At 36.9% G+C, this 24,157-nt stretch overlaps 2 protein-coding genes across 4 annotated transcripts in view; one reads left to right on the forward strand and one right to left on the reverse strand.

Moving 5' to 3' along the window:
- The window catches only part of TOGARAM1 (TOG array regulator of axonemal microtubules 1), a 98,348-nt gene extending 86,633 nt beyond the window's left edge, over positions 1-11,715 (reverse strand). The window contains exon 1 of the mRNA XM_037047210.1: positions 9,670-11,715. Coding sequence (XP_036903105.1) covers positions 9,670-11,715 — 2,046 coding nt within the window. The remainder of the gene's footprint in view (positions 1-9,669) is intronic.
- Positions 11,716-12,186: 471 nt separating this feature from the next.
- Positions 12,187-24,157, forward strand: part of KLHL28 (kelch like family member 28) — a 28,324-nt gene continuing 16,353 nt past the window's right edge. The window contains exon 1 of one of the 3 annotated variants that reach the window (XM_037047214.1): positions 12,187-12,323. The gene's annotated coding sequence lies outside the window, so the exon portion shown is untranslated. Of the gene's footprint in view, positions 12,324-12,367; positions 12,401-24,157 lie in introns of those variants that run through there. The other 2 variants (XM_037047211.1, XM_037047212.1) reach the window with 2 other exon arrangements.

The following is a 24,157-nucleotide window of genomic DNA, read 5'->3' on the forward strand; positions in this document are numbered from 1 at the left end:
CTATCGGTCTGGATGAATGTGTCTATTTTAACCACTTGGTTGTCGGACTTCCATACAGTTCAATTTTCTGTCAGTTCTGGTTGTTATTTTTTTTTCTAAATTGTTGTTGTCCTTATTTTGGTTGTGCAAGGAGGCACAGTGTGTCTACCTATGCCTCCATCTTCTCATGGTGCCTTTTTATGACCTAGTTTCCTAAGCCACAAATCAAGAATTCCTACTTTAATTATTTGAAGTAGGCCCAGACACATTCAAGGGGAAAGGCAAATGAACTCCAATTCTTCAAAGAAAGAATCTCAAAGAATTTGAGGTAACACTCATATATGTAAAACCAATCACTTAATAATTATGCTTCCCCGATGAACTTAATGAATCCATTGATGCTTAATTGTGTTTTTGTTTCTTTAGCTGGTCAGTATAGCTTTCTTTTTAATTTACCTGTGTTTGTCATATCCTTTTAAAGTAGAATGTGACTTGAACATTACATTTCTATTCACAGAACCTGCTGAGTTACTTTTCAATGGCTTTACAACATGCCTAGGTGAGCTTATAATTTTGCTACCCTAAATAATACTTTTCTATAGAAAGAAGCCCTATGGATATGAAATATGTTTATTTTGCCACTTAAATGATTATGAAAAGATATGAAGTGTGTAGTCATAAGGCAAACAAAAAGGTAGTTCTTGGTTACATGACTTAGTTTTTTTTCTGTGTCTGTGGGAAACAAAAATGGGTTTCTTTGGATGAAGCTGTATTTAACAGATATAGCTGACACTACCTAGGTAAAAAAAAATTACAGGAAAATACAAGTATGTATACAAAATAATGGGTATGTTTTATCCACTTATTAAGGGAATTGTTATAGCTCTTTCAGGATGGTGAAACATTATAGTGTATATGTTATTTGTTTTTAAGGTTTATTTTTTAAATTATCTAAAAATTATTTTTAAGTTGTTAAATAACTCATTTACACTGAGAAAAGAAACGCTTTTTGGTTGTTCATGATTTCAACAAGCATTAAATATAAAAGTTTTTTTGACTTCCGGCCAAGATGGAGGCATATGTAGATACACTTTGCCTCCTCATACAACCAAAAGAAGGACAACAAATTTAAAAACAAAAATTAACCAGAACTGCAAAAAAATTTAGCCGTTTGTCAGTCCATCAACCAAGGAGTTAAAGAAGAAATACTCATTCAGACTGGTAGGAGGGGCAGAGAACGGCAGCCAGGTGGAGAGAACAAGTGGCAAGGCGGTGGCTAGAGGAACAGGACAGGCGGGGTGGCAGCTAGCAGAGCAGGTGGTCCTACATTTGGGAGCAGATAAACTGGGAGGAAAAACTGAGGAGTGAGACAGACTTCACAACCCAGGGTTCCAGTGTGGGAAATAAAACCTCTGACTGTAAAAACCTATACCCATAAGACTATCAGCTGATTTCTCAAAAGAAACCTTGCAGGCAAGAAGGGACTGGAAAAATGTATTCAAAGTCGTGAAAGGCAAGGTCCTACATCCCAGACTACCCAGCAAAGCTATCACTTAGAATGCAAGGGCAGGTATAGTGCTTCCCAGATAAGGCCATGTTAAAGGACTTCATCATCACTAAGCCCTTCTTATATGAAATGTTAAAGGGACTTATCTAAGAAAAAGAAGATGATCAAAAATATGAACAGTAAATGACAACAAAGTCACAACTATCAACAAATGACCCTAAAACAAACAAACAAAAAAACCCCTAAGCAAACAACTAGAAGAGGAACAGAATCGCAGAAATGGAAATTACAGTGAGGGTTATCAGTGGGGTGGGGGAGTGTGTGAGGGGGGTAAGGTACAGGGAATAAGAAGCATAATAAGGTCCAAAATAGACAAGAGGAGGTTAAGAATAGTATAGGAAATGGAGAAGACAAAGAATTTATATACATATGACCCACAGACATGAACTAAGGAGAGGAATGCTGATGGGAGGGGGAGTGCAAGACAGAGGGGAATAAAGGGGAGAAAGAAAGGGACAACTGTAATAGCATAATCAATAAAATATTTAAAAAATAAATAAAAGTACATTTTTCAAATTTCTCAGATAACCCAATAAAATTTTAAACAGAAATTAATTACTACTTATTTGAAAGAACCCTACACACCTATACTGATATTAAATGTGCTTTTAGAATTAATCACGATTTTGACAAACTTTAAATCTAAGGATATTTTTATTCAGAAACTCCATGTTTTAAAAAGAAAATTAAAGACTACCTATAGGAAACAATCCAACATCCAAGAAAAATCCCTGTTTTTAGGATTAAGTTCAGATCAAATACATTAGTGCAAGTCAATAATTTTAGTTTTTCTATTATTTTAAATGTCATATTGCATCTTCTAAATCTTTCCCACATTCCTCAAATATGCATCCTCTGTTTTCCATTCTCAGCTTGTGTGTGTATTTACCAGAATATTGAAGGCAGTATTAGAACCCTTCTCTAAAGATGTGGTTCACAAGTCAGCAGCATCACCAACACCTTGGAGCTGATTAGACAGGTAGTCTCAAACCTTATCCCAGACAAAATGAATCAGAATTTGCATTTTAATGAGATTCTGAGACAATACATATGCACATTAAAGTTTGATATGCACTGTTCTAAAGTTCATATACTTTTGACATATACACACATGCATACCTTCTTGCTATCTCAAAATTTTTCTGTATCTTAAGTCATCTTCCTGATGTTTTTCCTTCAATTCCAGAGGAAAAGACTTCCTTATCTGTTCCAAAGCTATCCTTTCTCTACACCTGGGTTCTTGAGTCATTCAGTCTTTATTTAAGGACATTAATTCCTTGCCTTTTTGTCTCAAATGTGATTTTCAAATATGGTTACAGGGAATAAACTGTACATATTTTGTACATATAATAGCTACCACAGTGCAGTACAGAGTAGGCATGTTAAATTCACAGCTGTCTCCATTCTCTGCCTCTTCTGAATCAAGTGTTTTCCTATTTTAAAACACCATAACAACTCATCCTGCTACATCCTGCTATAATCTTGCCTGGTCTTTTCTTTCACTGTCAAATCCTTAGATATTTTCTTTTAACAGATACTAGTTGATTTTGACTGTGGGTGCATCACCATGCTTAATACTGTTACAAAAACAAACAAAAAACCCAGTCCCTATTATCACAGTGCTTACCATCATGGAAAAGAGAAAAGACTTGGCTCACAAGTGCTAAATACCAAAGGGCCAAAAAATGCTAGCTAGTGCTAAATTTAAAGCGTAGTCCACAGCCTCACACTTGGCTTTGCACAGTGAGAAAATCAAAAAGATGGTGAACAAATGCTTGCTGCCTGTATTACCTTATCAACTCATCTCAAAACTTTAAAATTTGACCTCTGTCTACAACATTCTTCTAAAACCACTCTTTTTCATGTCCCAACGACCTTTCAATAACCAAATCTACCATGAAGCAGGTATGCTCCTTCCTTTTAGTCTAGGTTACTTACTACTATGACTCTTACTATATTGTAAAGAAATCTGTTAGGAAAAAAATAGCTCTTATGGTAGCCAGCTAGTTATTTCTGATTACTTGACCCCACTAAGCCATTAAAACACTCACAATAACATAGAAAGAGATGTAAAGTTAGAACAGCAGAGGAATCTGGTTATCAGTCTATGATATGCCAGGACACAAAAATAATATGACTAGGTGATGGAAACAGGAACAAGTCTAAATATTCAAAAGTAAGGAAGATTAAACAGACCAAGATAACTTATAATCTAACATATTTTTGAAAGATTTTATTTATTTATATTTAAAGAGAGGGGAAGGGAGGGAGAAAGGAGAGAAACATCAATGTGCAGTTGCCTCTCACGCAGCCCCTACTAGGGACCTAGGTTGCAACCCAGGCATGTGCTCTAACTGGGAACTGAACCAGCAACCCTTTGGCTGGCAGGCTGGAACTCGATCCACTGGGCTACACCAGCCAGGGCTATTATGAGCTAATATTAAACAGCCATTAAAAATCCTACTATAGTATGCTTTATTTGATGTTGAAGAAAAAAATGTTCATGGTAAAGTAAATAAAAAAGAAGACTTCTATATATGGAAAATAGAATCTACACCTGTATACAGAAATTGAAATGATAGTTGAAGTACAAATCAAAAAACATTCACTGCAGACCTCTCTTAGTAGTGAAACTGCTGCAAATTTAAATTTCTTTGTGCTTTTTTATATTTTCCAAATTTTCTACAATGAGCACATATAACTTGTTTTAAACTCAGAAGTATTAGAGGAAATCAAAAAAGATAAAACTAAGATAAAAGTACCACAGAAATTATCTTACAGGTGGCAGGCTGAATATATAAGAGCAAGTCATGATTTTCCATTTTCATTGTCCTCAATCTCTTCTGCATTTAACAGTACTGATATACTTCCTGAAACTCCACTTCTAAAACCTTGTTCTTACTTGGTTGTCTTCCAATTCTTACAAATCCTTTCTCTTTGCCTTGTTTGGTTCTATCTCCTACTGCTATTCCTTAATTGGGACTGTGTGCCGAGATCAAGTCTTAAACACTCTACTCACAACCAATCATTCTCAAATTTCAGCAATTACTTCTCAGTACAGTTACTTCCAAGATTTACATCACTAATTCTTTCCTTATGTTCTGAATAGCAGTGTTTAAACTCAACTGGAATATTCTATCTTCTTCCACTAAAATTAATTTTCTCCCAAATTAATTTCCTCTTTTTGGACTTTCCTATGCATATTCATGAATCTGTTACGCATTTGTCATCTTAAATTTTAGAGTTACCTCTCTCTCTCTCTCTCTCAACACCTAGTCACTGAATCCTTTGAAATATCTCTTACATATATCACTTTCTTTCCACTAAGTCTCCAGTCTCCAGCTTCTCTGAAACACACACAAAAACACCATACAACTTACACATTACTGCTGTTGTGATTAATTTTCCTAATACATTGCTTTAAAAAAATCCAAGTAAAAGCAACAGGAAAAATATAGAAACTAGTCTCAAACCACTGTCAAAATTAAGAGGGTAAACTAAATTCTAGTCTCCAATCTAGTCCCTCCCTCCCTCTTCTTATCTTATTTCCTACCACTACAGCTACAAAAATCATGCTTCCAAGCAAACTCAGCTATTTATCTTCAAAACAAGCTACCGAAGTATGTATTGGGTTGGCCAAAAAGTCCATATGTTTTTTTTCCATAAGAAACACATTTTTCATTTTCATTAAGAACTTTATTGATTCAGATATTCTGTGGCTATCTTCTGTGTGCTATAATGTTACTTGTTCTCAATTAATATCTTGACTTGATCACTGTCAACTTCAACTGGTCTACCCAACCATGGGGCATCATCCAGCAAGAAATCTCTAGCAGGAAACTTCACAAACCACTTTGACACAGTCAATCAGTTACAGCACCTTCTCCATACACTGCACAAATCTTTTCTTGTGTTTCAGTTGCATTTTTACCTTTCTTGGAATAATAAAGCATAATATGCTGAAAATTTTGCTTATTTTCTTTCATCCTCAATTACTAAAATGGTTACACAAAAATTCACCAATTTTGATGTGTGTTTTTTTAACGCATGCTGATATAACTGCTGTCACAATACAATCTAATAAAATTGTTTCAAATGTCGTTAAAGACAACTAAGCACTACTGGAGCCATCTTACAAAAAAAAAATACTCCCCCCCTATCCAATAAATGAAACATTCTTGAGTTTTTCTGGAAGCTTTGCTATTTAATGTCACTAACCAATATTACATGTGGACAAGAGAGAAATAACAGATTAACAGCAGACTGCAAATATTGAGGCAGAGGTGGGTAAGAGCCAGTACAAACAAGACCATGGACCAAGACATTCTGGAAAAGACAAACTGGAGTAAAAAGATCAATGGTTGCTAGGAGTTAGGTAGGGAATGAAGGAGGAGTAAATACTCAGAACACAGAGGATTTGGGGGGCAGTAAAACTATTCTACTATGATTGTACGGCAGTATCAGCAGTATGATACTGCCGTACAATGGTGGATAATGGACATGGGTATATTTGTCTAAATCCACAGAATGTATATCACCAAGAGTAAAGCGAAAGTAAAGCTATGGACTTGGGGTAATAACGATGTATCAGTGCATGTTCAGCAATTGTAACAAATGTACCGCTGTGGTGTTAGGTGTATTGTGGGAGGTTGTACATGTATGGGTGAGGGGGTATATGGGAAATCTTTGTACTTTCTATTTAATTTTACTGTGAACCTAAACTGCTCTAGAAATGTTTATTATAAAAAAACTGCACACATAAAAATAAGTATGTAATCCCTGTCTTCTATTAAGATAATTTCCAATGTAGTTCTTCTACCATTTCTGACCAACAAAATATAACTTAATTTCTTACATAAGTTTTAATTTCACCAAAAGCTTGCAAACACAACATATGCCTACACTGAAATTTCAGAAAGGCAGTTCAAGCACCAAAGTTCATAACTTTGGGAAAGTGCCCCAATTTTAATTAACTGCATCCTGTCACATGTCTGTTTTACAACAAAATGAAAAAATGGAATCTGGAGCAAGGTTAAAGATTCCGGATAAATGACCCCCACACATACCTAAGTTTAGGTAGTCACATTTCTCCAGGGAAGCTGGCACCACATTTACCCATTAATCAATATGTAATTTTTTTCACCTATCCCACCAACTACCTAAGTTCTCAGAACAAAAGATTCTCTCTCTTGGGGGCTCGGGGCTCTGGGGCACTCTTGGCACTCTTGGCTCTCTGGGCACCTGGCCTCAGGTCACCCAGGGGCTTTCCACCCTGGTCTTCAGCAGCTCTTACTTTTGCCACCCTGCTTTGCCTTGAAACTTTGCCTTCCGCCCCCCACTCTAGCTAGTCCCATTCTCTTCTATAGTAACAAATTACTAATAAATTGATTGCATGCTAATAGATTTTGCTGATCTGTTAAGTCTTTATATGCACCAGCAGCAAGAACCAGGTCTCTCCCATCAACAGATGGAATGAATGAGAAAATTAGTTCACCTCAACCTCTTTAAGGTCAACTAAAAAAAGGACTAATTCCTTATTTGCAAAAATGATCTCCATACTCTGCCCCTGCCTACATTTCTAGTGTCTTCTGTTACTTCCCACCACAAAGCCTTATTCGGCTCTACAGAAACGCACCATTTCTTAATCTGCTAAATCCTTTCATAACTCAGTCTCTGAACATATATTCTCTTGATCTGAAATTCACCAGGATCCACACACACTTCGCAAACTCCTACTAAGTTCTATAACACTACTTGAATCATAATTACCCAGAAAACAATTAAGAAAAGTTTGAACATAGAACTCTGTGAGATACTTCTAAGCAGAAAAAGAACTTCAAAGAAATCTTGAACTTTATTTAATAGGTAGTTAATTGTTATTGGTGTAGTAATTATTTTTTGTGTATTGTAGTATACAGCATATGAGTAAGTATGACTGGGATTGGGAACCAGAGTTTTATTGTGGGCAATACAAATAGGGACTAAAATTAGATGAAGAAGAGCCCTGCAATGCTGAATTTGAATTGAGGGTATCAGCATGAATTCATTAAAAAAAAAAAAAGTACTTGCTGGTTCTTCCAGGTGAAAGGGCGAATCTACAATGGTAGGCAATAGCAATGAGTACATCTATACACAGACTTTGGTTTTTAAATCACATGCTTCACTAAAAAGCAATTCTGGTAGGGCCCTTGGGAGGAAAGAAAAAGGTTGATTCTAAGTCTGGAGCAAGAACAGTACAAGATGAGCCTGGTCATCACATTATGTTTAAGTTAAGGAAGTGTTCAAAGAGCATCATGTCAAAAGCCATAGGAGCCAGCTACTGGTCAAATCTTTGAGACAACTTTAGCATCAAAAGTAATACTTAAGTAATTACTTAAGTACAGATTTTAAAAGAATGCCAAGTGACAAATATAGGAAAAATATTAACAAGTTTTTAAATGATACAGGTAAGGATCATTAAAGAAAGCTAAGAACAGCCCTGGCTGGTGTAGCTCAGTGGACTGAGCATGGGCCTGCAAAGTAAAGGGTTACTGGTTCGATTCCCAGTCAGGGCACAAACCTGGGTTGTGGGCCAGGTCCTCAAAGGGGGCCCTTCACAGGTAACCACACACTCATATTTCTCTCCCTCTCTTTCTCCTTCCCTTCCTCCTCTCTATAAAATAAATAAAATTTTAAAAAAAGAATACTAAAAACAGTGGGTGAAGGGTTGTTAAGGTATTCATAGGGCCTCAAAATATCATTTTACAAATCACGTGCAAATTATAAAGAAGAAAATAAACCTTTACAAGGATGTGATCTGGCTATCACCACCTTAAGCAAGTGATAAAATTTAGCATCACCAATAGTAGGACAATCTGGTATTATATTTCTTGTGGTGTGATGCAAAGTTAAGTTCACAGCATCTCTCTTATGCAGTATTTCTGCTAAAACTGTTTGTGTTTAATGTAATCATAAGAAAACAATCAGATAAATTGAGAATGCAGGAAATTATACAAAACACTACTCTAGATTCTTCAAAAATGTCATGAATAATCAAAGAAACAAACAGGTGGGCATGTTGTTCTAGATAAGAGAGATATACAGGGTTCAGCACAGGTAAAGCCCCTTTTTACTACTGAATCACAAGCATGTAATTCTGTAACACAATAATACCACACTCAAGAACATCATATGACATTTTAGGTGATATGTTCAAGTTAAACCTATACAATATTACACCCATATTATTATCCTACCAACCACACTCAAGCAGGCATTACTTTGGTTGGACCCTCTATTAACCATATGGACCTTTATTAGACCTGGTTGATAAAAGTAAAACAAATACTATAAGACACATTTTGGGGACAACCAGAGAAGTTTAAATACAGGCTTTATATTAGATATTACTGAATCACTACTGATATTCTGAGGTGTGATAATGATATGATGGTTAAAAAGGAGAGTGTCATTCTTAATGAGATCTATGCTAACACATTTAGGAGCAAAATATTAACGTATCTTTCAAATGGTTTGGCAAATATAGAGTACATATGGCAAGATGATAACAACTGGAGAATACAGATGAAATATATGAATATTCATTGTATTATTATCTGTAGATGTGAAATTTTCAAAATTAAGGATCTCAGTTCAGATGTCATATCTTGGAAGGCCTTTTTAACTTTTCTAGTGCAATTCTTTTTTCTGTTTTCAGTATTCCCACAAGAGTCTTTACATTCCTATCTTAGCACTTAACAAATTTGTAACTGCCTGTTTACAGGTCTCCTTTGTGGAACCTGTCTTATTTTCACTCCCAGAACTAAGCTCTTTATCTGGCAGTACCTAAGAGGTTAATAGTGTTTGTTGTATGAGATAGTTGATAAGCCAAAGGGACAGGTCAAAACTGAAATCCACGTACTGTCTCTACCATATCGTGCCTAGAATTTAATCAAATCTACCAAGCAGAAAGCCTATTAAACATTCCTATGTGATCAGTATCATCAATAACAAATACCCACATCAGCAAATTGATTTGAAAACAAAGCATAACAATCCTAAAGCAGCTTTACCCTTAAATCATGACAGATATATTTTCATTTTAAATTTTTTTAGTTTCAACACAAGAAAACTAAGATGCATACCTGTTCTACATCCTTGGAATTGGAGGTCTGGTTTTCTCCCATGACTCCAGGCTGCTCATTTTCCCACGGTAATTTATTTTTTCCTTTTCCTGCACTTAAAACCCTTCGGGTACAGACAGTTGGACTGTATGATCCATACATTTGCATGCTATCCCTTGTGTGGTCACCACAGTGGCAGTATGCACTCTGAGTTCTGTTACCAGCCAAAAGCCAGTCTGTATCTGCTCCGTGTGCCACATGGCTTGACCTACCCTGGGCAGATGATGGCATGAGTACTGCATACTCTACAAATCCCTGTTCTGTTAACCTTGGGAGGGTTTTCCTAGCCAATCTGGCTTGCACAGCATTCATCACTCCATCTCCATTGTCTTGTAGTTCAACAGTATCCACAGCTTTGAAAAGAGCGCTGGTTTTACCTGAGCCCATTGATGATGCCAACACAGCAAAGGCTTCGAGAGCTGCTTGGCGAACCCTGCGTTTGCTGTCTACAAGTGCTGGGGCAAGATCAAAAGACAGTTTGGTTAAGTCAAAATCCTCACTGGGATAAGTTAAGAGGGAGCAAATGCAAATGTTCACCACCTCCTCCCTTACTCTGGAATGCTTATGTTTGAGATGTTCAAGGAGTAAACAAAGCACCTGTTGAGGACCTACTTCCTTCATTAGCTTGAGGAAGATTTTCATGTACTCTTGTTTGATCACCAACTTGTTGTCTGCCAGAACTTTGACAGAAGCTGCTATAACTGGTCCCAAGAAGTGTTGTACCTGCTCTCCAAGGCGAATAACCAGTAAATGCAGAACCTGAAGTGTGCCATGGACCACTCTGAAGTTAGAATCATCTAACAAATTATAGAGCAAGCTAATAAAACTGACAAGGCTAGAATGTGGGGTAGAACTAACGTTAAATCGTCCCATCACCTGTTTTAATTCTTCAATGGCCTGAGTCCGGTTCTTATAGTCTTCCTGATCTAACAATCTTGAATGAAGCTCCTGAGGAATAATCCCAAATTTAAAATTGCTGTTGGAAGTGGTCACTGCACAGGGAAGGGGATCTTCAGGAAATCCACAGGCTTCAAGTTCCAAATAATAAGGAACCTGACTGCCAAACTGGGACTCCAGGCGGCGATTGTAGTGTCTCCTCAGAGCGGACGGCAGGCGAGAGATATAGGATTGAAACTTCTCTTGGCCAAGTCGCTCCCCAATTTGTTGAAGTGCACAGAAAGCTGTCTCAGATTCTTCTTCTATCTCCTGATCGCCAAGCTTTCGGGCCAAGGATATTATCACCTCGGTAAGATCTAGGCCGAGCAACAAATCCTCAGTAGTAAGCAAGATAGGGAACAGGAGCGCTGTGGAAGCTCTAAGCCGGGCATCAGTACTTTCCAATCCTTGCTGTATAAGTGTTCTCAGCACCTGTCCAGCACTACGTTTCAGACATACGTGCAGGATCTGCAACGCATCTTTCCGCAGGGCTGGGTTCTCTTCCCGCAAAGAAACCACCAATTGAGGCAGAAGTGCTAAGCTAAAGGCCTCTTCCAGCTGGCCTGCCTCCCCCTGACCCCGAAGAACATCCGAGAGGAGCTGCAAGCAGAGTCGTTTCTCATCATTATCTCCTTCTACAAGCACTCGACCCAGGGCTCGATACAACGCTTCCTTCCGTCTGGGGAAGCCAAGGCGACCACCCCGCCGTGGTAAAACAGCCTGCAAAGCCTGGAAGGCCTCAGAAGGATCCGGCGCGGTCCGGAAGAGTTGAAGGAGCCGACATTCCTCTTCATCTCCCCCTGACAAACTACCTCCAGACCCATTCCAACTATTTGAGATGGCCTCCGCGGACATCAAGAGGGTCGAGGCCAGAGGCGAAGGTGTAGGGGGACAGGAACCGTGGTCTCCTGAAGCTCCGGGGCAGCAGTAATTTTTCCCGTCTCTCATGGTACCCCCACCTCGACTTACATCAGTCTCTGGAGCGGAAGGAAGACTGCGGCTCTGGGGGTGATAGGAGCACTGGGGTGGAAGGGGATGCAGCAGGAGCAGCGCAGAGGGCGCACCCGCCATGGAGGGTCGTTAGGAGGCGGAGGCTAGAGACAACCATCATCTCCAAAGCGCTTGATGGAGTCCAACCTTCTGGTTCCTCTCCAAGTCCCAAGCTGCAAAGGAGGAGAAGCAGCAGCTTCAGCCAGATCCCCGACCACCCCCAACTCCGGAAGCCTTAGGCAAAATGGCCCCCGCCTAAAGCCCCCGACCCCTCGGCTTCCACCGGGCGTAACCAGGGGCACCACGTGACCAAACCGATCGCTTCCATGGTGATGCATCCAGCGCAGACCTCTTGACCCGGAAATCAACCTGCCGTGGTGACTGCTGGGTCATGTAGTTCACACCAGGTGTTAAAACTAAGTAGATGTGTCTTGGAAAAGGACGTGAACACGCTGCGAAGGTAGCAGGTTTAAGGAACGTATCTAGAGCTGAGAAAGCAAAGAGGGTGTGAGTATGGGAGGGGGCGGGGAGGAGGCATTAGGCGGAAGTGACGGTATTCTCGTCCAGGGCGGAAGTTCCCTGCCCCACCCGTGAGAATTGAGGTTTGACTGGAGGCGAGCGAGGATCCAGCTCGGGTTCCAGTTGTCCACGCTCCTCCTCTTGTTGCCGGCACAATTCCTGGGATTCAGGTATTTTTCTATTGCTGTCCACCTGCAGCTCAGGCATTAGCAGAGTTTTGCTGAAGTGCCGCTGGTGCTGGAGAGAGGTAAAGAAATAAACGGGAGCAAGCCGGGAGAAAGGAGACATCTTGTACAGGAGTAGTTTAGCGTTGTAAACGAGTTGCAATCTACAGCTCTGAGGAAGTGCCGTCCCTTCCCCCTGTTGTGCGCTTACTGGGCCAAAGTTGCGCATTAAGGCCAAAAAGTACGTTACATACTTTTTCAAATCCTGGTCTTTTGGGGCCCTTACTCTCCCCGCCCGTCTCTCTTTTCCGACTTTGCTTAAGCTCAGCGGTGAATGGGTTCAAGGTTTTATGTCAGTTTTCCTTACCACCATAACTTTAGGTTCTCTTTGAAAATATAATCTTGGATATGTCTTTCGCGCCCCCCCCCCCAGCTAAACTACCTCTCCCTTATATGTTCTCAAAATCTTCTAATACAGTTCTTCTGTGGGACTCACTCCTCCCACTCCCTCTGTCACCCCAGCCTCTCTGCAGCATCTTCCTGCGTCTCTGCACCCTTTCAGTCTCCTGGAAACGGAGATTGCAAAGAAAATTTTACTTGGGGTAGAAGTTCTCGACATCACGGTCCTAAGAGATTTCTGCTCTGTAGATTTTAAGGCTGATACTAGACATTTTATTTTAGATGAAGTGTGTATTCGACGAGCATTTTCTCCTTGTAAATGAAACTTAAGCAGTCACATTTGAAGAGATGGGGTGTCTAGTGTAAGGCTGACTTCTTTGAAGTGTGGAAGAGAATTTTTTGTCTTTGAAGTAATAGCACAATTACTTTTGAATCACTCATTGAGAAAAGTCTGGGTTTTCATTTGAAGTCTCCAGTTTATTATACACTTCAAATATCTCTTAGATACACTTGAGTCACGTGTGACAAGTCACTTTATAAATAATGTTGCTGAATAATTTAAGAATAATTTCTGGATGTTTTCTTAAAGCACAAGTTGAATACCATACATTTCTTTTTTTCTTTTGGGACTACAGTAAGTGTAAATAAAGCTTGTGTAAACCATGCAACTTGTTTTGGTTTTAAGCTCTACATTGTTCCTTTAAAAGTATGCATTTTGGTGGTTAAATGAATCTACCTAAATTTGGTTTAGGTATATTTCAGTAGATCAAAGAAAAAACACTTTCTCTCTCTCTCTCTTTTTTTTTTTTTGGTAGGAAGAAGGTAAGGGCAGGGAGAGAAAACCAAGAGATGCTTGTGGCAGTTGTCCATGAGAAGGAATGTCTGATTTTCATATTTCCAATGTATACTTTTACTCATATATTCTCAGATTTTTGGAACCCAGTGCAAACTAATCTAAATAAGAGACTGATTTACATATTAGAATGTACACATTAGAATGCTGCTTTATGTTGGAATAGGTTACCCTTTCCAGTGATTAGAATTTTCAGGTTGAAAACCCAGTGCACTCTTTCCTGTATCTGAGAGCTTGGGACTAGTAAGTAGAGGTTTTGTTGTAATCATGGAATCAAAGAGAAGGCACTTAGAAAGGCTTGAATGATAGTCATCATCAAAGTTATGGTACAGGCTTAAGAATTATTCCTTATCCCGATTGAGAATTCTTCTCCAGGGGCTTGGATACTTAAAGGAACCAGTTATCATGTCCTTTTCCTTAGAACAAAGCTAGATAAATCTTCATTTGACTACTTTAGCAGATCCTTGTAGATAGATCGCTGTGTTATAGATTGCAATTTATCTGTTACATTTAATTTCCTGGATGAAGACTTGGAAAATGCATTAGTGTCCACGGTGGATATTTAGGAAATGAGATCTTAACAGCATGACATATCTTTTTTTTTTTAAGACTTTATTTACTTATTTTTAGAGATGGGAAAGGGAGGGAGAAAGGGAGAGAATCATCTGAGAGAAACACTGATGAAAGCCCCCAACTAGGTATGTGCTGTGATTCTAATTGAACTAAGGACCTTTCTGCTTCATGGACAGTGTTCAACCAACTGAACCACACTGGTCAGGGAAGCTTCACGTATCTTACTAATTATCTTTTAGGGTTATTTTGTGAAAGATGAATCTCAACCATTTAATGTGTGTTCTGTTGATTTCTATTACAAAGATTTTTTTAAGTCTTATTTTTGAATTCTAAGAATTAAGGGAATTCTAGGAATTGTTTATTGACTAGAAAAGCCTTTTATATTGAATCATAGATATAGATAGGATGAAAAAGTTAAATTCCAGAATAGTGAACTGTATTGTTCAGTGTACTAATAGTACACCCCTGAAAGTTGAAAGGAGTTAAGTAAGCATACATTGAAAATAGCAAATTCAGGTAAAACAGGTTAAAATTATCAGTGATTTCAAAAAAGTTTAGTTGAAATAAGGGATTATAGGAGTGTCTGTGATATATAACTTAATTTTTTTAGCTGAATTTAAGCAAGGTAAACACAATTTTTCTAAAAACATCCTTTATTTTCTTTGTCAGTGATAAGATATTAGTTGGTTAAATGAACCACTATCGTTTTTCCGGTGTTTTTACTCAAGTGTAACAGATTTCAGGAATGTTGAAATCATTGTGAGTTTTGTAAACTATTAAAAATTGTGTATAGGTTGAGAATTTATTGTGAAGAAATACCATGTAATAAATATTAACAGGTAATTATAATACTACCACCATTTATTGAGTGTTTGCAGTGTGCCATACACTGTACTAGGTACTTACTGAATTTTAATTAATTTAATTCTCACAACAAATTTTTGGGGTTATATTTTCTACATTTGTATGATGGCACATTTTATGGATGTTTCAATTGGAGAGAATTGGACAGAGAAAGAAAATAAAGTTCAAATTACCCAATTTAGCTACTTGGTTGGAGCTTTGGAGAAGTTTTGGTAGGGGAGAGTGTTTAACCTATGGGATAAAGTTAGATTTTTCCATTATTGGTTATTCATATCTTTTATTATATTGATGTATTATTTGATTATATAGATTTTAATCAGAGGGGAGTTTCTGTTTTGAATCTTTTTACTTTCTTGTTTGATTCAAAACTTTAAGAGGGTTAAGAAATTATGAGCTTAAAGAAATTCAAGAAATTGACTTCTGGCCAAGATTGAGGCGAGACACACTGTGCCTCCATGCAGAACCAAAAGAAGGGCAACAACAAATTTAAAAACAAGAAACAACCAGAACAGACAGAAAATTGAACTGTATGGAGGTCCGACAACCAAGGAGTTAAAGACTGGTAGGAGGGGCAGAGACAGGCAGCTGGGTGGAGAGGACTCACAGCAAAGCAGCAGCTTGAGGACAGCATGAGCAAGGCAGCTGCTGGCAGGCTGGGCAGTCCCACCTTTGTGTGCAGATAAACCAGAAGGAACAACTAGGGAACAAGATAGACGGAGCAACCCAGGGTTCCAACTCAGGGAAATAAAGCCTCAAAACCTCTGACTGAAAACACCTGTCAGGGTTAAGCGGCAGCAGGAGAAACTCTCAACCTCACAGGAGAGTTCACTGGAGAGACTCACTGGGTCCTAGAATGTACACAAACCCACCAACCTGGGAATCAGCACCAGAAGGGCCCAATGTGCTTGTGGGTAGTGGGGGAAGTGACTAAAAACCAGCAGAGAGCAGAGCAAGTGGCACTGTTACCTCTTGGGCCTCTCCCCCACGTAAAGTGCCACAACGCAGTGATGTGGGTTGCCCTGCACCTGGTGAACACCTAAGCCTCTGCACCTTGCTACATAACAGGTGCGCCAAGACAAAAAAATATATATATATGGCCCAAATGAACAGATCAAAGCTCCAGAAAAAAATACAACTAAGCATTGAAGAGGTAGCCAGCCTATCAATGCACAGTCCAAAACACTGGTAATCAGGAAGATCACAGAATTGGTTGAGTATGGTGGCAAAATAGAGGAAAAAGTGAAGGCTACACTAAGTGAATTAAAGGAAGATGTACAGGAAACCAACAGTGACGGGAAGGAAATGGGGACTCAACAGTTTGGAGCAGAAGGAAGGAACACTCAACCAGAACAGAATGAAGAAACAAGAATTCAGAAAAATGAGGAGAAGCTTAGGTACCTCCAGGACAACTTTAAATGTTCCAACATCCGCATCATAGGGGTGCCAGAAGGAGAAGAGGAGGAGCAAGAAATTGAAAACTTACTTGAAAAAATAATGAAGGAGACTTCCCCAATCTGGCCAAGGAAATAGACTTCCTAGTCCAGCAAGCTCAGAGAGTCTCAAAGAATTTGGACCCAAAGAGGAACACACCAAGGCACATCATCATTAAGTTACCCAAGATTAAAGAGGAGAGAATCCTAGGAGCAGCAAGAGATAAGAGGACAATCACCTACAAAGGAGTTCCATCAGACTGTCAGTGGATTTCTCAAAAGAGACCTTACAGGCAAGAAGGGGCTCGAAAGAAGTATTCCAAGTCATGCAAATCAAGGACCTACATCCAAGATTGCTCTATCCAGCAAAGCTTTCATTTAGAATGGAAGGGTAGATCAAGTGCTTCCCTGATAAGGTCAATTTAAAGGACTTCATTGTCACTGAGCCCTTCATTTATGAAATGTTAAAGGGACTTATCTAAGAAAAGGAAAGTAAAAAAATAGGAACAGTAAAGTGACAAGAAACTCGCATCTATTGACAACTGAACATAAAAAAAAGACAAAAATAAGCAAACAACCAGAACAGGAACAGAATCACAGAAATGGAGATCACATGGAGGGTTTTCAGTGGGAGAGTAGGAGGGGGAGAGATGGGGGAAAAAGTACAGAGAATAAATAGCATAAATGGTAGGTAGAAAATAGGGGGAGGTTAAGAATAGTATAGGAAATACAGACGCCAAAGAACGACCTATGGACGTGAACTAAAGGGGTGAATGTAGATGGGAGGGGTGTGCAGGGTGGAAGGGAATGGGGTGGATGGGACAACTGTAATAGTATAATAATAAAATATATTTTTAAAAATTAAAAAAATAAAGCTTACCGTGTGCTATTGAAAAAACAAATTTTAAAAAACAAGAAATTACTAGTTTCTTTTTCACGTGTGGAATTGAACGGATGTTTTTGATGTATATAAGTGATGTATTTTAAATTACTTTTATGTTCTAAAGCCATTGTGCGTATCTAAGTCAAAACTATAATTTTATACAGAAATCCAAGCTTTATTGCATTTTAAGCACTAATTTGTATAAGTTAACAGAATTTCATATCCATTGCATTCGGTTTTTCAGTGGATGGGTTAATCATGTAACTTAGTCTTCAGTACCGGCTTCAGGGACTTGCTTTCTTTGTCATTGCTGAATCTGTGATGTAGTGATTCATATTATAACAGGCACTCATTTTACTTTTGTTTCTCCACATATGAAGAAAGTCAATCTCAGTAAAAAGGAAAATATGTCAACTTGTGTTATAGACTCAATGGTAAAATTATATGCCATCATTAGTTGAATTCTGTCAGGAACTGAACTGTGGGAAAGAAATTTAAGAAAACAGCTGATATGATCAAATATTCTCTTAAACTCATAAATTACACATTTTACAGAAAAGTACTTGTGTGTTTGAATTTTTTTAAACAATCCTCATTTCCCTTGACCATTTATTTGTTTTCATTGTAGCAGATAATTGCCTCCCAACTGATTTCAGCACCACTGTTTTGTAGTTTAGGTATCAATTAAGTAGTTGCTAAGTAGTTGCACACAGCTTGACCTTTGTTAGCTTTGTTTTAAAACCTAAAATTGTGAAGCTGCCATAGACTCTGGAAAGCTTAATTTTATCTAACATTGTCTTTATGTTGTGAATATTTATGTAACAAGAATGTGATTAGAAGTGAATAACACTATTACCTTTTAAAAAACTTTTCAAATGAATGCCATTTGTTCAATATTGACTAATTCAGTTACCTGGATTTGGGGTATACCCGAAATTTGTTTTATAATACCAAAATTAAAAACAAAATAAGTATGGCAGAGATGTGGAGGAAGACAATGCAGCCTTTCTATGATATAAATAACAAAAGGAAGTGCATGTTGCATAGATCCCTCTTTATTTCATTTGAAATCCTTTTTGTATTTTGTATCTCATCTACATAGTGTTTGATTATATTTTATATATACATGTATATGTATGTGATCTATCCTTTTTGGGTTTCTAGTCTGCACTTTTTTTTAGTTTCTTGTTTGAATTAAAACGTCAATGAAATTAAGAAATTATGAGCTCGTGAGACAGTAGAGTGTAGTTATTTAAGAACACTGGAAACAGAGTACCAAGGTTTGAGTCTTCCCTTGGGCTTAATGCGTGCCTCAGATTTCTGTATCTACAGAATAGGAGTAATAATAACAATGCCTATCTTGTGGTGTTACTCTGCAGATGAAAGCTTAGTACATATGACAGTCATACAAAGGCAACATTTGTAAATATATTCAGTAAGTATGTTAAGCAGGTCAGCGTTGTTCAGAATTGTTAATTTTCAATCTAATGTGTAGAGAACATTGTTCTAACATTTGAAAAAAATTATAGGCCCAGTAATGTCTCCTAATTATGTAATCTTATTGGCTCTCATGAACTCTCTGAACTTCAGATTCTGCATGTGTAGGTCTCATGCCAAATTTAGTAGCTGATATATGCATAAAATTTCAAAAACATGTAAAAGTAGAATAGAATAATATGAGGAACTCTCATGTGCCTGTCAGCCAGCTTCAACATTTATCAACTCATGACATCATCTCTGTCTCCATCCACTCTGTTATCCTATAGTTAGTAGTTTGAAGCAAATCAGTGAGATTATATTATTTTATCTATAAATATTTCAGTATGGGTTTGTATGTATAGAAGGTAAAAACTCTTAAAAATGTAACTATAGCCATGGTTGAGTACCTCAGTTGGTTAGAGCATTGTCCCCATATGCCAGGGTTGCAGGTTTGATCCCTAGTCAGGGCACATAAATATAAGAATCAACCAGTGAATGCATAAATAAGTGAAACAACAAATAGATGTTTCTCTCTCACTTCCTCTTTCTTTCTAGAAAAATAAGTAAATCATTTTTTAAATTATAACATCACTATTCAGCAATAAAATATAACAATGATTACTTAAGATAATCAATAATCCAGTCACTATAAAAATTTGTTCCCTGGTGTGTTGTGTACATATGCATATATGTGCACATGCCTCTATGCTTCACATGTTGTATCTGCTTAGAACATCTTTAAGTTTATTTTAATCTGTATGCTCCTTCTCTTTTTGTTTCTTTTAGTTTATTATTTGAAGCATCTAAGTTATTTCATAAAATTTCTTAGGTTGTTTTTGATGATTCCATCTTTCTGCTTTTTCTGTTCTCTGTACGTCAGGTAAATTTTTATTGGTTCTGTACTGTTGACTACGTGTTTGATTTTGGTGTGTGGTGGGGAGTGGTGCAAGAATATTCATAGGTGATATTATGGTCTTCCATCAGAGACAACCAGACAACCTTCCAATGTCTGGTTGTCTCTTTGTGATGTTAGCAGTACTTCGTAATTGTGCCTACCTCCGCTAATTCATTAAGATTGCAGGATGATAATATTCTATCATTTCTTCTTTATTTACTAAACTGGAGTACTTTTATAAAGAGAAAGCTCATCTCTCTGGTAACCCAGTGGTATAGTTAGTATAGGAAACCCATGATAAATGCTTGATTCTTTCCTTTTAGTTACTAGGTTTTCAATAATGACTTGATTCATTAGCATCCTCCAGTGTTGAACAAAAAGAACTTTTTTTAAGTATAACTTTGATTTTTTTGAACTCATGAATTTAAGTATATCTGATGTGTTTTAATCAATTACAGTTACTATTATTGAGCAGTTTGTTCCAGCTTTTGCTAGTGAGAGCTTGCTCACTTAGACTCCTAATTTTTTATGAACTTAATCATTGATAGCTTTCTTGCTATCTAGTAAAGATTTCAAATTTGTCATGACATTTTTCTTCCCCAGGCCTGAAATCAGCCATTTGGCCAAGGAGTTATGTTCCCTTGAAGGGGAACAATATTTAGGGACCACATTTGGGTGCTGTGAATGCTCTTTACTACTTGGTTGGCTATAGTTTCTCGCCCTTTCCAGTAGACAGAATTAGGTGATGTAATTATTTTCTTCCTTAAGATAATACTATGTGTATTTTGTACATTTTTATATCTCTTACATGTATTTTATGTTATATACATGTTATGTGTTAGCATATATAATATTTATATATATATTTATTCTGCTAATTTTATTCAAAATCAGACTACAAGGTTTACATTTAACATCTCAGCCTTACATTTTTATCTTTTTCTCTCATACCGAGGATTCCAGATCACAATGACCCTGAGAATCATAGAATTAGAAATGTCTTGTAATGATGGATTTGCGACAATGCACTTGTAACATTTTCAGAATACAAATGTCACTTTCAACAGTAATGTGATTACTGCAAATGGTATAATATTTGGGAGTGGGGGTGCATATCTTACTAGGGATGGTATGATACATTACTGTTTTAAAGTTATTTGAATTGTTATGATTAGAAATGTATGATTAGATTGGGCCTTTGATATCATATCTGAAAAGTTAACTGCTGTACCCAAGGTCATCTAGATTTTTCTCTTCTATTATATTCTAGGAGTTTTATAGTTTTGCTTTTACATTTATATCTGTGATCCATTTTTAGTTAATTTTTATGAAGTATGAGTATCCAAATAGTTACAGCATCATTTGTTGAAAGACTTTTCTCTGTTGTATTGCCATCACTGCTTCATTAAAGATCAGTTGACTGTATTCATGTGAGTCCATTTCTGGGCTCTTCATTGTGTTCCATTGGTCTATTTGTTTTTTCACCTGCAACATACTGTCTTGACTACTGTGGCTTTACAATAGATAATTCATGAAGTAGTGTGAGTCCTCCAACTTTGTTCTTCATTATTGAGTTAGCTTTGAGTCTGTTGCCTTTTCATAAAACTGCAGAATCAGTTTGCAATATTCATAAAATAACTTGCTGGAATTTTGATTGGGATTACATTGTACCTATAGTTCAAGTTGGGAAGAACTGGTATCTTAATAATATTGTCTTTCTATCCATGAACATGGAATATCTCTCCACATTTATTTGGTTAGTTCTTTGATTTCTTTCATTAGAATTTTATAGTTCTTGTATAGATCTTGTATGTAATTTGTTAGATTTACACCTAAGTATTTTATTTTATAGGTGTTAGTGTCAATTATAATGTGTTTCTAATTTCAAATTCCACTTGTTCATTGCTGGTGTATAGGAAAGTGATCAACGTTTGTATATCAACCTTGTATTTTGCAAGCTTACCAAAATTGCTTAGTAGTTTCAGAAGTTTTTCTGTTGATTGTTTTGGATTTTCTACAATCATGTCATCTGCCAACAAAGACCGTTCTATTTTTTCTTTCCAACAGTATACATTTTATTTTCCTTTATTGTCTCATTGCATTAGTTAGCTCTCTTTTTTCAATCCCTTTACTAATTTTTTATCTATTTGTTTCCTGTTTATTCTTCACTTTTCATTCTGAATAACATTCTTCTTATCAGACAAATGGGAATTGAGAGGGGTATGTTTCACAAAACAGCACATATACTTAAATTAATTAAATTAATTGCATGTAAAGGAATTGAGTTTTTAAATGTTCGTAGACTTCCAAGTGAAGTTAATTTTGACTGAGCCTTTTGAGAATTTGAACTGGTTGAAAAGTTGAGGGAGAAGAAAGATTGTAGACAAAATCTGTGATATGGTAAGAAAATATTTGTGCAGCACTGTAGTCAATTACATGGCATGTATTGATTGAAAAGGCATTTTGGAAAGAATGGGAATTAGTGAAAGTGATTAAGGGAAGAGGCACTTTAAATAAAATGAGACTTAGGTGCTATCTCATGGCACCTGAAGTTATACAGAATTTTATAAAACCATTTTCATGTAACTGTTTGAGGTAGATGAGAGGTATTCTTATTTTACAAATGAAAAAAATTAATGCTTAGATTAAAAAAATTACCAGTACTATATAACAGTATGTGACCTTACTATCTATATTAACAATGTCTCTCTTCTTCACTGTTGTCATTTACAGCTTTTCTCCTTGCCATAGTAGCTTACACTAGTAATTCTTTAACAGTTTATTGTGTCTTCATGTGCATTATCTGATTTGATTCTCTAAAGCCTTATGAGATACATAGTTTAGGTATTATTATAATCTAATTTTACAGATAAGGAAAATAATGATGAGACAAGGTAAAATTAATGATGTAAAGTAGGTAGAACTGCTTTCTTAATTCCATCAGTTACTTTCTATATCTGCTTGCCTTTCCTATTGTTCATTTTTCACTTTTCAGTCTAGATATTAACTTTTCTATTAGCCTAGGCTAAAAGAAGGTAGATAGGTTACAAAGGTCGACACCATAGTAAGTAGAATAAAAGATGCAGATATAAACTTGCATGTTCTAGTTTCTGTCTTTGTACCAATACTCTATTCTGGAATTAAGTACCTATTAGAAGACCCACCAGTTTCTTGAGACTTGTTTATACCATGAATGAGAATTATTCAAATAGATGTGTGTGGGATCATTTGGAAAGATCAGAAGTGGAGGTTTGTGATGTCAGCTGTCAGGTGGCCATATTACCACAATTTGTTAATAGACCTAAAATTTTGTTGAAAAGTGTGAAATGATGAAGTTCTAGACAAAGATAAAAATTTCAGTATTTGCATAGCTTTACTTAAAAATGCACAGAAATGAAGTGTTATACTCTCCTACCAATATTTATATTATTTAACAGTGTTGGGGCTATTTTAACTTTTTGATAATACTTTAAAAATAGGAACTAAATCTACTTTTTCATTATTTCCATGAATTGTATTTTAGGTATAAATGAGACAGGGAGGAAATGGTTTATATTGTGTTGCTGTTATATAATTACGTATTTTAAGCAGCTGCTACATTCTAGTTTGAAGTGTCTATGTATTGATTTCTCATGGCTGACTTAAATTACTACTAAAGGAACTCAGTTGCTTTAAAAAAACAGAAATTTATTCCCTCACAGTTCTAGAGATCAGATGCCTATAATTAGTGTCACTGAGCTGAAATGAAGGTGTTGGCGGGGCTGTGTGCCCTCTGTAGTCTCTAGGGGAGAGTCTGTTTCTTCTTCCAGCTTTTGGTGGCTGCCAGTATTACCCCGTTTGTGGCTTTATCACTGTAATCTGTTGTCTCTGTGGCACGCTGCCTTCTTTTCTGTCTGTGCCAGATCTCCTCCCCTCTTCTTGTAGGGAACCTGTGATTATGTTTAGGGCACACCAGGATTATCCAGGATAATTTCCCCAACTCAGAATCCTTAATGATAATCTGCAAAGTCTTTTTTTCTTTTCCCCATATAAAGTAACGTTCAAAGGTTCCCGGATTTGAGGAGCCATTATTTAGTCTACTACAGTCCTTATTGCTTTTCACTTTTTCTTCTTTTTTCCCCCCTCATCTCTTCTTTCCTATTTTTATTCTTTTTCATCTTTCAGAAGCACATGGTAGCAAGCAGATTAGATATGATCTGAATTTATGAACATGGGTTGAGTGGGTATGGTGTAAATCAGTGAGTGACCCTTATTGTCCTTACTATAGAACATCAGATTGTATTCACATTAACTTTTTGTTGTCATCTAATTAGTTGACAATAGTGGCACCTTTGTAAAGTTTAGCTTCTTTTATCAAAGTAATTATTGAATCTTTGCGTAAAATATGTGAGTTAACTGATATTGCTATCCAATCAAAGGACGTGTTGATTAGATTGGCAGTCATTGATGATATTAGGAAAATAG

Source organism: Sturnira hondurensis, unplaced genomic scaffold (assembly GCF_014824575.4).
Source record: "Sturnira hondurensis isolate 20B ecotype Veracruz unplaced genomic scaffold, ASM1482457v3 Scaffold0005329, whole genome shotgun sequence".
NCBI classification, from domain to species: Eukaryota; Metazoa; Chordata; class Mammalia; order Chiroptera; family Phyllostomidae; genus Sturnira; species Sturnira hondurensis.